Source organism: Artemia franciscana, chromosome 21, assembly GCF_032884065.1.
Source record: "Artemia franciscana chromosome 21, ASM3288406v1, whole genome shotgun sequence".
Taxonomy (NCBI): domain Eukaryota; kingdom Metazoa; phylum Arthropoda; class Branchiopoda; order Anostraca; family Artemiidae; genus Artemia; species Artemia franciscana.
In genome coordinates this window covers 14583480-14600789 of record NC_088883.1, presented here as the reverse complement: position 1 = coordinate 14600789, position 17310 = coordinate 14583480, and the positions used below count along the sequence as shown (strand labels likewise).

At 35.1% G+C, this 17310-nt stretch overlaps 1 protein-coding gene across 3 annotated transcripts in view; it reads left to right on the top strand.

The window, feature by feature from the left end:
* LOC136040984 (hemicentin-2-like) overlaps positions 1-17310 on the top strand; it is a 186309-nt gene that overhangs the window by 121350 nt on the left and 47649 nt on the right. For all 3 annotated transcript variants that reach the window (XM_065725464.1, XM_065725463.1, XM_065725462.1), the window contains one exon: positions 10837-10945. In XM_065725464.1, coding sequence (XP_065581536.1) covers positions 10837-10945 — 109 coding nt within the window. The remainder of the gene's footprint in view (positions 1-10836; positions 10946-17310) is intronic.

Here is a 17310-nt window from a genome sequence, read left to right as displayed (position 1 = left end):
AAACTATGGATTCTTGTAGAAAAAACTGAAAAGATAGAAAATATTTTTTCCATGAAAAAAAACTATGTCAATATAAAAACACACAGATATTAGTTTAAAAAACTTGTTCCACAGAACAAGTTTTTCAAAGAAAAATAAGAGCTCTATTTAGACAAAAATGAGCAGATTTTAAGTCAAATAATTTTCCAAGCGTAAAACTATCACGAACCACTATCATTAAATAAATGAAACTCAAAACGAACAGAAATCACAATAAATAGCCGAGGCAAACTCAAAACGAGCAGAAATTAACATGAGTAAGGCTGAAAACCCCTGTGCCTTCTCAAGACCATAACATAATTTGCATTTTACTGAAAATAAAATACATTTTAAATGCTCTTAGTCTTTTTTTACTTTAATAAATTTGAAATTATCAAAACTTTAAGGAATAAATATCAGTATTTTTCAATTAAACTGACAATCCACGCAATTTTTTCTTTATTTTGTTTCAGTCCCCCCGTAGTAAATGTCTTCAGGAAAATACCCCCAGAAAATAAGCCCTACGGAAAATTACCCCCCCCCCTTCTCGTGGAAAATAATGCTATCCAAATTTGAGAATTTTATTTTGAGTTATGTTTTTTTTTTAATTTCCGCAGGGGGGAAGGAATTTTGGTACTTGTGTATTATGTAGTACTCACTCAAGTTCACGCTGCCTAAAAATCGACAAAAAAGCCGGTTTTTTGTGAGTTTCTACGTTACTTTAGGAACAAATCTGGGCTATATATTTGCACATTAAGGGGGGAGGGCGAAGTATAACGGGTCTGCACGCAAAATGTGTTTGGTACAATTATTCTGCATTTTATAAACTAAGAAATGTTTTCTGACTTCAAACTGTCCAGATACTTTACCCTCCCCCTCCCACTTTTGTGCAAATATATAGCCCAAATTATATATTTCCCATATATTCTGTCACTTGTCTTTGTCATGTCTTGCGCTAAGCTGAAAGAAACTAAGGAAGAAACCGGTTTGTTCTCGAGTTATACACAGTGTAAAGTTTAGTGAGTGGCACATAATACACAAAAATTTCCAGTCCTATTCCCAACCCTAATACACCAAAATTCCTTCCCCTACGAAAATTAAAAAAATAAAACTCAAATAAAATTCTCAAATTTGGAAAGCCTTATTTTCAATGGGGGGTATTTTCCGACGGGGTATTTACTAGGGGATATATTCCACAGTGGTTATTTTCCACGGGGAGGGGGTATTTTCCTCGGGGGCGGGGGATAAACGCCTTGAACCCACCACGATATTAGGCTATCTTTTGATTCAATGTAGTTTCATAGTGGCTAAGTAAGCCTGTCGTGGTTAATTCGAGGTCCATAAGAACGCAAGCTTGGTCCTGATTAATCAATTATTTTTAACTGACCAATCATAGACCATTTCACCTTCTTACAATATAGTTTCTGGTAGTTTTGAGTTTGAATTATTATAGGAATTTATTTCTGCTGGTCTTAAAATCTTAAACACTCTTCTTTGAAAATCTTCTTTTTTGGAAAGTCTTTTTGTTAATTCCTGTTGGTTTTTTTTTTAATGCCAAAATTTCAAGTTTTTCAACACTTCTAATTTCAACATTAAAGTTTCATAAAAGCAACAAAATATCAAAGTTTCAGTGTTCAACGTCGCCTTAAACTCCCTGAAAGTAGTATGTGGCTTAGGATCTGGGTTGCTTGTGGTAGACTCAGGCCCGGAAATATTTTTCATATCAAACAGTTCGTGGTAACGAACTGTAGTAAGGACCCGGCTCAATAGTAACCGAAAGTCGAAACCGAAATTTTGATACTAATAGTTACATCAAAAGAATCGCATTTTTACGCTTATTCTGAATATATATAAGTTTCATCAAGTTTATTTCGACTCATCAAAAGTTACGAGTCTAAGAAAATTTGTCTTATTTTAGAAAATAGGGGGAAAAACCCCCTAATAGTCAAAGAAAATCATACCGTGAGATTCAGCGTATCACAGAACCCTACTGTAAAAGTTTTAAGCTCCTATCTACAAAAATGTAGAATTTTGTATTTTTTGCCAGAAGACAGATCACGGATGCACGTTTATTTGTTTTTTTGTTTTTTCTTTTGCCCAGGGGTGATCGTATCGACCCAGTGGTCCTAGAATGTCGCGAGAGGGCTCATTCTAACAGAAATTAAAAGTTCTAGTGCCCTTTTTAAGTGACCAAAAAAATTGAAGGCCACCTAGTCCCCTCCCACACTCATTTTTTTCCCAAAGTTACTGGATCAAAATTTCGAGATAGCCATTTTGTTCAACATGGTCAAAAAAACTGTCTTTGGGATGACTGGCTCCCCCGCAGTCCCCGGGGGAGAGGCTGCAAGTTACAAACTTTGACCATTGTTTACATAAAGTAATGGTTATTGGGACATGTAACGACGATTTCAGGGGGATTTTTTCATGTTAAAGGGGAATAGGGGAGGGGGTTACGTGGGAGGATTGTTCCATGGAGGAATTTATCATGAGGGAAGAAAATTTCCATAAAGGATTTGTTCTAGCATTTTCTAGCATTATCTAAAAGAACAATGAGAAAATAAATTAAAAAAAGTTTTTTTTCCGGTGGAAGTAAGGAGGAGCATTAGAACCTAAGACGAACAGAAATTATTACGCATATAAGGGGGTTTGTCTCCTCCACTGTACCTCACTCTTTACGCTAAAGTATTTTTAGTAATTTTAATTAAATGTATTTTTGTAACTTCAACTCAAGTTGAAGCTTTAGAGTAAAGAGTGAAGTATTGACGAAGGGGAGAACCCCTCATATACGTAATGAAAATATACAAATATATAATTTCGTTACGTAAGTTAATTCGTCAGTTACGTGTATTTATTACTAATAAAAACCTTCTTAAAAAAATAAAAAGTTTTAGTTGCCTTTTTAAGTAGCCAAAATTTGGAGTGCAACTAGGCCTCCTCCCACACCTTTTTTTTTTATCAAAATCGTCCGGTCAAACTATGAGAGAGCCATTTAGCCAAAAAAATAAATTAATAGGAAAATTTTCTATTAATTATTCATGTGCGGTGAACCAAAATCAAAAAATGCATTCATTCAAAAACGTTCAGAAATTAAATAAAAAAAAGTTTTTTAACTGCAAGTAAGGAGCGACATTAAAACTCAAAACGAACAGAAATTATTCCATTTAAGAAAGGGGTTGTCCCCTCCTCAACGCATTGCTCTTTACGCTTTTTAAGTAGAGTTGTGAGAAAGAGTTGAACTTCAGCGTAAAGAGCAAGGCAATGAAAAGGGGACAACCCCTTTCATAAATGGAATAATTTCTGTTCATTTTAAGTTTTAATGTTGCTCCTTACTTGCAGTTAAAAAACTTGTTTTTTTATCTAGTTAAACAAAAGACGAAAATGACATTCAAGAAGCGGCTTCGCCAGCTTCGATATAGTGGTATGGATTTTCCTGAATCTAAATCCGAGTGGAATAAAGCTAATAATAGTGCAAAGTTTGATACTAGTGACCTTACGAGTACAATCCCAGCTGATCGATGGGGGGGTCTCATTATTCTGCTATTTTTACTAATGTAAATTATATGGTTCATACGTTTTTTAATAAACTATTAGATAGAGCTCTCCCTCGGAATCTTGTCCAGGCTGATGTTATTTCTGTTACGTTATCGTGAGTTATAAAAATTTTTTTAACCAAATTCTTTGGATATTGCTGGTAACAAAATCGCATTGAATTACAATACTAATTCAGTTCTGCTCGTGCGACATTCGTAGCTCCTCTTTCAGATGTGTGTGGAGTCTTCGATTGTTCTGTCCCCGTCCCTCAACATTTACTGAACGTCTCACCTTAATAGCTTAAGCCTTTTTGAAGACCCAGAATCAAATATTCCCCCTATCCCAAAAAAAACTCTACAGAAACAATTAGCACCATGCATAACTTACAGTCTAAGCCTAGGAAGTTTTAGAGGGCATGTCATCCCCATAGGCATAATCATTTGATACTTAGGTTATTTTAAACAAAACGCCTATTTTAGTTTTGATCGGATGCCTTTGATGAAGGTCATGGGAGGAGGCTTGGTTACACTCCGATCACTTTTGACTGTTCAAAAGGAAACTAGAAAATTCAGTTTTCAATTGAATGAGCCCCCTCTAAAGTTCAGACAACCTCTTCCATATGAAGTGGTTCTTTGAAAAACAAATGTATAAATAAATAATACAATAACTTGTTTTGGTTATTTACTATAGAGACGCCGGATCACTGTATCTTATATTATATTAAATAAAAAAAAAACTATTTTTTTTAGCTGAAAGTAAGGAGCGACATTAAATAACCGGTAGGGATAAGATAAATGTACTTTCCGTGATGTGCCACGGTATCAAGCCCAAAACTCGTCTTTCAAAAATCTTACTTTCCTTCAGCAAAGCTATCTCGCATAATATAAGACTCCCTCGCTTATACCAAACTACTCTATTAAACAATCTAAATCAAACTCAAGCCCTCCTAAGATAAATGACCGTTAACCCGGTAGACTGGCTGGAGCCATTTGAGCCGTACCAGAAAAAAAACAACCATAACAAAAAATGTAAAATACACAACAATAACTTTAAAATCAACTAAATTTAATTTTCTTTGGTCACTTTCCACTAAAGCTATAGCTTGGCTACAGCTTCTGCTGTCATACCATCCCTTTGTCTCAGGATCCATTGCCATTCAATGTTTTAGCCGTCCAAACCTTTCTATCACTACAACTAACAACTGACTGCATCACCAAGCGACCTGAGGCCAACACAGCTACGCATGCTCCTCCTCCAATCCATCCAAAGCCTTTCTCTTTACACTCTTTCAAGAAGTTTCAATTTACATTAGATCTTTCCTTACAACATCCTTCCACCCTTTCCCGGGACGACCTATATGGTTGGCCGACAAAGACGATTCGCACAGGTAACTGTTTGAAGTACGGTCATGCATATGGGTAGGCTGCACAGAATATTCCATAGACAATTTCTCTGAAAAATATCTAACAAATCCTCCTCCGTCTTTCGAAGTGCCCGCGCTACAGTAACATACTTGACTGATTTGAAATTCTCTCAAGAACAGTAAAGCATAAAATTTTGCAAAACCAATGTGTCTGTTATGTCAATAATTTTCTATATGAAGTGAGAAGGACATGGAGGATAGTCACCTTAAGTTGATGCTTCTAAATCATTCTTTGTTATTTTGAGGAACTACATAACTCTTCAGTGTTCCAGAAAGACAAGGACAAGCAAAATTAATAATGTGCCCAAGACAAGAGGAAGAAGAACGTAAAAGAAGGGCTTTTGCAGTACATAAACAGCATGGATCTCTTTTTTCAAACAGCTTAACTTTGCTCACATAAACCAAGAAGGAAGTCGAAGGAAACATACTAACTCGTCCCTTACCTCTTCTTTCCTTTAAAGCCCAAGTCCTTTAAAATAAAGAGTCTAATTTCCTTTAAAATCGAAAATACGTTCTACATAATTTTCACTGTTTTTTCCTAAATCTAACTCCTTCATTCTTTTGGGTATTCAATTTAAATGTAGAGAATTGTGATTACTGGCTAATTTCTCGTAAGAGTTTGCATCAAGATTTGGATGAAAATGAAGAAGGATGACTCACCATGTTTTGTTATTGATTCTGCTCTATTGATCGGTAAGCCTTAAAGTCCGCTAGATGTTTTCTTTCTTTATTTGCTCAAATTTGGTCATTTTTTAATTGGCTCATATTCAAACTTTGAAACTTGCTATGGAAAATTAACGATTATAGAAAACTGTTTTTCATCCAAAAATCTAGAAAAAGTATTGCACCAGAGCCACAAAGGATGGATAAAGTTTCATTCTAAATTATTATGGACTTGGTTTCGTTATTTACTAGCTTATCCCTAGGGGGGCAATCTTGGTATAATCTTGTTGCAAAATACAATTAGACGTTCTGGTTTAGGGTTTTAATGTTTCGTTTTACTAAAGCCGTTTTACTCCTCATGCATTTCAAGTCTATATAAGGGCACATGGGATTTCGAAGCTACAGCCAAAGATTGGAGAAATAAGTTAAATTATTCCGTGTTTTGGTTTCTAATGAGGCTGGATTTGTAAACACTCGAGAATTTTCTAAGAAAGGGTGCTACATAAAATAGTTCAAACTAAATATGCAGATAAAAGGCAAGGTGGGGAGACACTTTTTCACTTCACATTCAGGACTGTCCTATCGTAAAGAGGTTTGTACCAGCCCATAAGGTTTTTCTTTAAAATTTTCTTATCAAACAGTTCGTGGTAACGAACTGTAGTAAGGAGCGACCCGGCTCAATAGTAACCAAAACTCTAAAAAATGGAATTTTGATATCAATAGCTACAATAGCTACATCAAAAGAATCGCATTTTAATGCTGATTTTAAATATATAAGTTTCATCAATTTCATCAGTTTAGTCTTACCCATGAAAAGTTACGAGCCTGAGAAAATTTGCATTATCAAGAAAATAGGGGGAAACACCCCCTAAAAGTCGTAGAATCTTAACAAAAATAACACCATCAGATTCAGCGTATCAGAGAACCATACTGTAGAAGTTTCAAGCTCCTAACTACAAAAATGTGGAATTTTTGTATTTTTTGCCAGAAGACAAATCACGGGTGAGTGTTTATTTTTTTCCAGGGGTCATCGTATCGACCAGGTGGTCCTAGAATGTCGCAAGAGGGCTCATTCTAACGGAAATGAAAAGTTCTAGTGCCCTTTTTAAGTGACCGAAAAAATTGGAGGGCATCTAGGCCCCTTCCCACGCTCATTTTTTCTCCAAAGTCAACGGATCAACATTTTGAGATAGCCATTTTGTTCAGCATAGTCGAAAACCATGATAACTATGTCTTTGGGGATGACTTACTCCCCCACAATCCCTGGGGGAGGGGCTGCAAGTTACAAACTTTGACCAGTGTTTACGTATAGTAATGGTTATTGGGAAGTGTACAGACGTTTTCAGGGGGATTTTATTTTGTTTGGGGGTGGGGCTGAGGGGAGGGGGCTATGTTGGAGGATCTTTCCCAGGAGGAATCTGTCATGGGGGAAGAAAAATTCAATGAAAAGGGCGCAGGATTTTCTAGCATTACTATAAGAAAACAATGAAAAATAAACATGAAAACGTTTTTTCAAATGAAAGGAAGGAGTAGCATTGAAACTTAAAACGAACAAAGATTATTACGCATATGAGGGGTTCTAAAAATACTTTAGCATAAAGAGCGAGGTATTTAGGAGGAGATAAATACGTCGCTCTTTATGCTAAAGTATTTTTAGTAATTTCAACTATTTATTCTACGGCCTTTCTGATTCAGGGGTCATTCTTAAAGAATTGGGACAAAACTTACGATTTAGTGTAAAGAGCGAGGTATTAACGAGGGTACAAACCCCCTTGTATACATAACAAAAATACAAGATTATGAAAGTTTGTTACGTAAGTTAATTCTTAAAGTTACGTATATTTTTTTTACTAATAAATCGTTAAAAATTAAAAGTTCTAGTTCCCTTTTTAAGTAACCGAAAAATTTGAGGGCAGCTAGACCTCCTTCTCCACCCCTTATTTCTCAAAATCGTCTGATCAAAACTAACAGAAAGCCATTTAGCCAAAAAAAAAGAATTAATATACAAATTGCATTTTAATAATTTTTGTGCGGAGAGCCAAAACCAAACATGCATTAATTCAAAAACGTTCGGAAATTAAATAAAAAAAACAACAATTTTTTAGCTGAAAGTAAGGAGCGACATTAAAACTTAAAACGAACAGAAATTACTCCGTATATGAAATGGGTTGTCCCCTCCGCAATCCCTCGCTCTTTACGCTAAAGTTTGACTCTTTGCCACAATTCTACTTTTTAAAACAATTAAAAGCGAGGCGTTGAGGAGGGGACAACCCATTTCATATACGGAGTAATTTCTGTTCGTTTTAAGTTTTAATGTCGCTCCTTACTTTCAGCTAAAAAAATTAGTTTTTTTTTATTTAATATAATACAAGATACAGTGATCCGGCGTCTCTATAGTAAATAACCAAAACAAGTTATTGTATTATTTATTTATACATTTGTTTTTCAAAGAACCACTTCATATGGAAGAGGTTGACTGAACTTTAGAGGGGGCTCATTCAATTGAAAACTAAATTTTCTAGTTTCCTTTTGAACAGTCAAAAGTGATCGGAGTGTAACCAAGCCTCCTCCCATGACCTTCATCAAAGGCATCCGATCAAAACTAAAATAGGCGTTTTGCTTAAAATAACCTAAGTATCAAATGATTATGCCTATGGGGATGACATGCCCTCTAAAACTTCCTAGGCTTAGACTTTAAGTTATGCATGGTGCTAATTGTTTCTGTAGAGTTTTTTTTTTGGGATAGGGGGAATATTTGATTCTGGGTCTTCAAAAAGGCTTAAGCTATTAAGGTGAGACGTTCAGTAAATGTTGAGGGACGGGGACAGAACAATCGAAGACTCCACACACATCTGAAAGAGGAGCTACGAATGTCGCACGAGCAGAACTGAATTAGTATTGTAATTCAATGCGATTTTGTTACCAGCAATATCCAAAGAATTTGGTTAAATAGAAATTTTCTCATTATTCCAGCGAGAAATTTTTATGTTATTTCATTAGGCTATGTCTAAACCTACTTTCAGTCCTCCCTAAGCAGAGCTAGACTAGTTAAATGTTCAATTAGGAAAAAGGTTTGTTAATTCCGTGTTTCTCTGTGCAACTTTAAAGATTACTACGTAGGCTAATTCAACTTATATCTTCGGAAACGGGTGTTAGATTCACTATCAGTATTTCGATGGTCCCACTAGTGTGAGTCCTCTGCACCAACCCTGCCACCAGTGTGTGTTTTCTATTGCTGCCAATGTGTGTGGCACAGTGACACTACTAATGGTACTAGATTATGGTATTGCGGTTGAGATGGGCCACAGTTTCTACGAGTCTGCCCTCGTTGGTATTAGTGCTGTGGACTTGCCACAGCTGTAACCGATAGGGATACGACAAGTGTACTTTCCATGGGGTGTATGTGCCATGGTGTGGGCCCACGGTATGAAGTCCGAAACTCTTCCTTCAGGAGTGCTATCTCGCATAATATAGAACCTCGTCGCCTATGCCAAATCACTCTATCAAATATACTATACCAAACTCTAGGCTATTCAAAAGGAAGCCAAAAGTAAAAATAATAAGCTTACTTCTTTTTGGATCGAATTTCATAACAGAACTGAATCAAAAATCAACTTGGCCTCAAAAGGGCAAAAAACGCATTAAGACACAGCTCACGGAGGCTGATCAATCCTAACCCTCACAGGGTGTTACGTATGGTCGCATGTCTTCTGTTCTTTTTGTCGCCACTGTTGCTGCACTGCGACATCATGTTTAAAGGTTCTGTAGGAGATGTTTAACTGCTCTATGGAAAATTACTATAGATAGTGCCTTTTAACAATGCACCCATGGAAAAAATTTCATTCCGACACCATTTTTTTTATCCAAAACTCCTAGCTACCAATCCTGAATCAGCTTCAAATAGCGATTCTTTCTCACCTGACGGTTTTGTTTCAAGGTGTTTTTAAATTTTCGGTTACTATGGGCTAGAGTTTGTTCTTTACTAGGTTAAGGAATCGGTAAATCTTTAGTTTTTAAATGCATCAAGTCTTCAGTTTTTTCTTAGTTGGAACCGAGCCAAAAAATTCAGTTTTGTCATAAACTATGTCTTATTAAACTTTAGTTTTTAAAAGTACTTGCTAGCTGATTAATTTTGTTATTGGTGATAGATAATTTGTTATAATGAAATATTTTTCCAGTATAGGTTGAATCGTAAAGTCAGCCTCATTTTTTTTCTTATTTGTAATAATCTATTGCAAAGAATAGCCTACACGTGTAAATGTTAATTAAGTATGTGCCAAACGCGATCTTTTGATATACTCGAATGTTATAATTAATACCTATTAATCTAAGCATGACTTTTGAAGCTTCCTTGTTCATCTTCCATTTTTTATTTATTTTTCCTTGTTATTTTTCCTTTTTATTTATTTTTCATTTTTTATTTATTTTTTATTTTTCCTTGTTCATCTTCCATTTTTAATTACCATAGCCTTTTTGGGAAATATGACGACACTTAAGATAATGTAAGATAATGTGAGTCACTTAAACATGAAATAACCCAGAGAAACAACTTCTCCAAAGATGTGTGTGTACTGTTGTCTTGTCAAAAGATTATTGTGTTATGTCGTCGTGTATATGAAGATGCTGTTTTTGTAAAAAATAAATGGATTTTCTTTTGCTACAAAAGGCACTAGGTCGGGAAATATCCTATCAAATGAGCCCCCTCCCAATATTTTACGACCAATAGTTCAGTCCGATCAGCTCAGTGTTAAAAAAACATAAAAAGAAAAGAAAAGAGATACATCACGGTTTCCTCCTCACTGGATTTTTTTCGAAACTTATCTAAATTTTTGTTGCCATGGGGTGGACTTCGTTCGTTGCTAGGTTGCAGCTGCTGCTGCAACTATGATTTGATAATCTTCTTATGATTATCAAATGATTGTTGTTTTGATCGCATAAATTCAAAAGGTGCCACTTTAAGGGTTCTAAATTCTAACTTGAAGTTTTATTCAACTATATTCGATAATACTAATATACTTAAATGAGTGATGCCCTTTTTTAATCGCGTCTGTGAAGAAAAATGAAATAAATGTTTAATTTTTTTAGAGATCAATGTTGGACGTCCCAATTAAATTAGATGTCTATAGAAAACATATAACCAAATTTAAGTGATTGAAGATTCGGCTGCATCATTAAATCTTCATTTTATTTATTTTTTTCAGGTATATATGTCTCTCAATCTTACAGTAACCAGCTCTTCAGACTATGGACGCTATCAGTGTATCGCGAAAAATATTATGGGATCTACAAAAGGACTTTTATCAGTTTTCCGTAAGTAAAGCCTTTTCTTTTTTTTACTTTTTTTTTGCTCTGGAAATTTCTCACGCTTCATATTTGTCATGCCTTTTAACTATTTCCAGGTCTGTAACTAGCTTCATGATTTTTTATTCTTGTTTTTAGTGTGGGTCTTGGGGAATATTATTATTATTATTATTATTATTAATTTATTACCCGCCAAAAACGGAAAAGACGGAGTATATAAAAGAACAAGAAAGAAAAGCACAAAAATTTAAATACACTTCCACTACAAATATCAAACAGTTCGTGGTAACGAACTGTAGTAAGGAGCGACCCGGCTCAATAGTAACCAAAACTCTAAAAAATTGAATTTTGATATCAATTAAATATATAAGTTTCATCAAGTTTAGTCTTACCCATCAAAAGTTACGAGCCTGAGAAAATTTGCCTTATTTAGGGAAATAGGAGAAAACACCCCCTAAAAATCGTAGGATCTTAAAGAAAATGACACCATCAGATTCAGAGTATCAGAGAACCCTACTGTAGAAGTTTCAAGCTCCTATCTACAAAAATGTGGAATTTTGTATTTTTTGCCAGAAGACAAATCACGAGTGCGTGTTTATTTGTTTGTTTTTTTGTTGTTGTTTTTTTTTCCAGGGGTCATCGTATCGACCAAGTGGTCCTAGAATGTCGCAAGAGGGCTCATTCTAACGGAAATGAAAAGTTCTCGTGCCCTTTTTAAGTGTCCAAAAAAATTGGAGGGCATCTAGGCCCCCTCCCACGGTCATTTTTTCCCAAAGTCAACGGATCAAAATTTTGAGATAGCCATTTTGTTCAGCATAGTCGAAAACCGTAATAACTATGTCTTTTGGGATGACTTACTCCCCCACAATCCCTGGGGGAGGGGCTGCAAGTTACAAACTTTGACCAGTGTTTACATATAGTAATGGTTATTGTGAAGTGTACAGACGTTTTCAGGGGGATTTTATTTTGTTTGGGGATGGGGCTGAGGAGAGGGGGCTATGTTGGAGGATCTGTCCTTGGAGGAATCTGTCATGGGGGAAGAAAAATTCAATCAAAAGGGCGTAGGATTCTCTAGCATTACTATAAGAAAACAATGAAAAATAAACATGAAAACGTTTTTTCAAATGAAAGGAAGAAGTAGCATTGAAACTTAAAACGAACAGAAATTACTCCGTATATGAAATGGGTTGTCCCCTCCGCAATCCCTCGCTCTTTACGCTAAAGTGTGACTTTTTGCCACAATTCTACTTTTTAAAACAATTAAAAGCTTTAGCGTAAAGAGCGAGGGATTGCGGAGGGGACAACCCATTTTATATACGGAGTAATATCTGTTCGTTTTAAGTTTTAATGTCGCTCCTTACTTTCAGCTAAAAAAATTAGTTTTTTTTTTATTTAATTATAAAATAACACTAGTCCAGGCTCTTAAAACAATGGTACTGAATTTGGAGATTCTTCTCTCTATGGCCGTGGAAGGGTTGGAAAGAAGATGAAAAGATAAGAATATATGAAAAGAAAATGACAGAGCTATCTGATGCTACGAGTTCTAATGGAGTTAAGCCAGCCCCTCTGTTTTACAATTATGAATAACCACGATAAGGTTTATTACTTGTGTTACTTGTACATACTTCGTATAACAAAGACGTAATCCTAAACTTGCCGGTGTCAAATAGTCCGTGGTAACGAACTGTAGTAAGGAGCGACCTGGCTCAATAGTGACCAAAACTCTAAAAAAACGGAATTTTTATAACAATAATTACATCAAAAGAATTGCGTTTTAATGCTGATTTTAAATATATAAGTTTCATTAAGTTTAGACTTACCCATCAAAAGCTACGAGCCTGCGAAAATTTGCCTTATTTTAGAAAATAGGGGAAACATCCCCCAAAAGCCATAGAATCTTAACGACAATCACACCATCAGATTCAGCGTATCAGAGAACCCTACTGTAGAAGTTTCAAGCTTCTATCTACAGAAATGTGGAATTTTGTATTTTTTGCCAGAAGTTTGATCACGGATGCGTGTATATCTGTTTGTTTGTTTGTTGTTTTTTTTTTGTTTTTTTTGTTTTTTCCCAGGGGTGATCGTATAAACCCAGTGGTCCTAGAATCTTGCGAAAGGTCTCATTCTAACGGAAATGAAAAGTTCTAGTGCCCTTTTTCAGTGATCAAAAAATTGGAGGGCACCTAGGCCCCCTCCCACGCTATTTATTTTCCCAAAGTCACCGGATCAAAATTCTGAGATAGCCACTTTATTCAGAGTAGTCGAAAAACCTTATAACTATGTCTTCGGAGACGACTTTCTCCCCCACAGTCCCCGTGGGAGGGGCTAAAAGTCACAAACTTTGACCAGTGCTTACATATAGTAATGGTTATTTGGATGTGTACAGACGTTTTCAGGGGGATTTTTGGTTGGGATGGGGGTGAAAAGAGGGGGATATGTTAGGGGAACTTTCCTTGGAGGAATTTATCATGGGGGAAGAAAATTTCCGTGAAGGGAGTGCAGGATTTTCTAGCATGATTTTAAAAAATGAAAAAATATGAAAACGTTTTTTTAATTGAAAGTAAGGAGCAGAATTAAAACCACTTAAAACGAACAGAAATTATTACGCATATGATGGGCTCACCTCATAATACCTCGCTCTTTACGCTAAAGTATTTTTAGTAATTTCAACTATTTATTCTTCGGCTTTTGTGATTCAGGGGTCATTCTTAAGAAATTTAGACAAAATTTAAGCTTTAGTGTAAAGAGCGAGGTACTGACGAGGGCGTGAACCCCCTCATATACGTAATAAAAACAGGAGAATACAGAATTTTCTTACGTAAGCTAATTTATAAGTTACGCGTATCTTTTACTAATAAAAACATTCGTAAAAATTTAAAAGTTCTAGTTGCCTTTCTAAGTAGCCAAGAAAACCAGAGGGCAACTAGGCCTCCTCCCCCGCTCCTTTTTTCTCAAAATCGTTCGATCAAAACTATGAGAAAGCCATTTAGCCAAAAAAAAAAATGTAAATTTCGTTTTAATTATTCATCTGCGGAGAGCCAAAATCAAAACATGCATTGATTCAAAAACGTTCAGAAATTAAATTAAAAAAACAAGTTCTTTTAACGGAAAGTAAGGAGCGACATTAAAACTTAAAACGAACAGAAATTACTTCGCATGTGAAAGGGGCTGCTTCCTTATCAACGCCCCGCTCTTTACGCTAAAGTATTTTACTGTTTTAAAAAGTAGAGTTAAGAGAAAGAGTCAAACTTTAACGTAAAGAGCGGGGCGTTGATGAGGAAGCAGCCCCTTTCACATACGAAGTATTTTCTGTTCGTTTTAAGTTTTAATGTCGCTCCTTACTTTCCGTTAAAAAAAACTTGTTTTTTTTATTTAATATCTATCTAGATCCATATTTCAGAGGCAACGCTCTAGCGTTGCCTCTAGTAACGATTCATAAGCGTACAGCGTATTATTTGTTTTTTGGCTCAGAGCCATTTACTGTTGGAAAGATGATTGTAGAGGCTCCTGAGGGGCTCATTCGATTGGAAATATGAAATTATAGTGCCTATTTATTGTGCTGAAAGTGCTTGAGGACAACAAGGCCCCCTCCCTTGCCCTATTTTCTTCCTGCTCCTCCATAGCCTCCAATGATATTGGACAAAACTTTTGAGATGGTTATTTTGTTCAAAATAGTTGAAGATCCTATAAAATCCACCCGGAAATGAAATTACCCTAAATAGCTCTTGGGTAAGGGATGTAAATAATGCAAATTGGCAGTTCTTTGAAAGTATTGTTTACAGTGGAAAAGCCGAACATATTATATAAAGTTTTTGAAACTTCTATTTGCATTAATTAATAAGCTTTCTGGGACTGTTAGGTGGCTTGAACTAAATCAAAATATACTATTTACAGCCAGGTTTTCAAGAGGGCGCTTCTGCACTATCTCTTGAATGGGTAAGGGTATTAAGTTGAAACTTTCAGCGAATGTGTAACTAAATCACAAGTCACTATATACAACCAGGTTGTTGAGACTGTATCTGCAATTTCTCGGGAGCGGCAATGAGCATGATATTGAAACTTTAAGGGAGTATTGAGGGGTATGTTGGTCTAAATCAAATGACGCCTTGCGCACCCAGGTTGTCAGGAGGATGTGTCTGCAACATTTCAGGAACAGCTAAAGGTATTAAGTTCAGACTTAATGTTTAGGGGAATGTTGAACTAAATCAAAGAAACTATGTGTAACCTGGTTGTCAAAAGGGTGCAACTATAATATATCAGGAACGGCCAAGAGTGTTAGTTTGAAACTTTAAGGAAATATTTAGGATGACGTTGAATTAAATCAGAAGATGTTATATGCACCCAGGTTGTTAAAAAGGCTTATCTGCACTACATAAGAGACTGTTAAGAGTCTTGAGTTGCAGCTTTGAAGGAATATTGAGGAGGATGTTAAACTAAGTCAAAAGACACTATATGCATCCAAGCTGTTAAAAGCGGATGTTTATACTGATCTCAGAAACGGCTAAAAGTATTATTTGAAACTCTCAGTGTATGTTGAGGTGGGGGGGGGGGGGGGTAAACTAAATCAAAAGCCATACTGCGTGTATCTAGGTTGTCAAAGCAGCATATCCGCAATATTTCAAAAACAGCTAAGGGTTTTAAATTGAAAAGGATGTCGAAGAAAATATTGAAATAAATCAAAAGACACTATTTGCCTCCTAGTGTCAAAAAGATGTATCTGTAATATCTTGGGAATGGCTTTATGGTTTAATTTGAAACTTTCAGGGAATGTCAAGGAGGAAATTAAAGTAAAGTAAAAGATATTAGTTCTTTTGCTAAAAAAAGATATTAGAAAAAATTGCTAAGAAAAATTACAAAGAAACCTGCGCATCCACATTGTCAAAAGGTTGTTTCTGCAATGCCTCAGAAACATATATAGGAATTAAGCTGAAATTTCCCAGAAATTTTGAAAGGGATAGCGAACCAAATCAAGATGCAGAATGTACACCCATGCTGTCAAAATAGTTTGTGTCTGCAATATCTCAGTGACGGCAAAGGTTAACAAGATGAAAATTCCCACTAATGGCCAAGAGTCAGGGAATTTTGAACTGAATCAAAAGACGATATATGCATTGAGGTTTCTAAAAGGGTGTATACGCAATATCTCAGGGACGGCTATGAGTATCAAGCTTGAAATTTCGGGAATTTTGATAGGGATGTTGATATATCACGAGATACTACGTTCATACTGACTTTCAAAAGGATGTATCTTCAATATCTCAGGAACTGCTAGGGTATAAAGTTGAAACTTACAGAGTATGTCGACTTAGATAATGAACTAAATTAAAATACCATATGTGCATCCACGTTATCGAAAAGAGTGTATCTGCAATATTCCGAGTTCTATAATTATTCCAAATTTAAACGACCAAAAGTTACTATCAAATAATGAAACCCAAAACAAACTGAAATTCAAATACATAATCAAATGAAATATTAAGATAACTGATAAACGACCAAAAGTTACTATCAAATAATAAATGAAACCCAAAACAAACTGAAATTTAAATACATAATCAAATGAAATATTGAGATAACTGATAAACGACCAAAAGTTACTATCAAATAATAAATGAAACCCAAAACAAACTGAAATTCAAATACATAATCAAATGAAATATTAAGATAACTGATAAACGACCAAAAGTTACTATCAAATAATAAATGAAACCCAAAACAAACTGAAATTCAAATACATAATCAAATGAAACATTAAGATAACTGATAAACGACCAAAAGTTACTATCAAATAATAAATGAAACCCAAAACAAACTGAAATTCAAATACATAATCAAATGAAATATTAAGATAACTGATAAAGATATAGATGAATAAATCCATGCTGAAACTATTGGAAATTAAACTAAATCCTCGTATCAAATTTAAAATGAATAGAAATTGCTTTTAAAAGGTTTTTGGGAGGGACAGTAACTAAACTCCTGTTTTTAGTAATTTCTGTTCATTATAAGTTTGACTTCAGTTTTCTTTTAGATTATCACTCGTTTTTGGATTTATTTATTGATTTGTATCAGTGTCTGTTACCTCTATGTTTAATATGATTATTGATTTTAATGTCTGTTTTGGGCTTTATACATTGTTTGATAGTGATTTCAAGTCATTTTAAATTTGATTTATTTTAGGACTTAGTTTCTGCTCGTATTGTGGTTTAGTGTGGTGCTTAACTTTTCTTTGAAACATTCCTTTTTCCACAATAAAAAGCAGTTTATACCGATAAACCCCATTTCTTCTCTTCAGGTATTTATCTTAATGGATTTTAGAATTATCTTGATAACTAAATGTAGTTCGGAACTTTAAGATAGATAGATAGATAGTT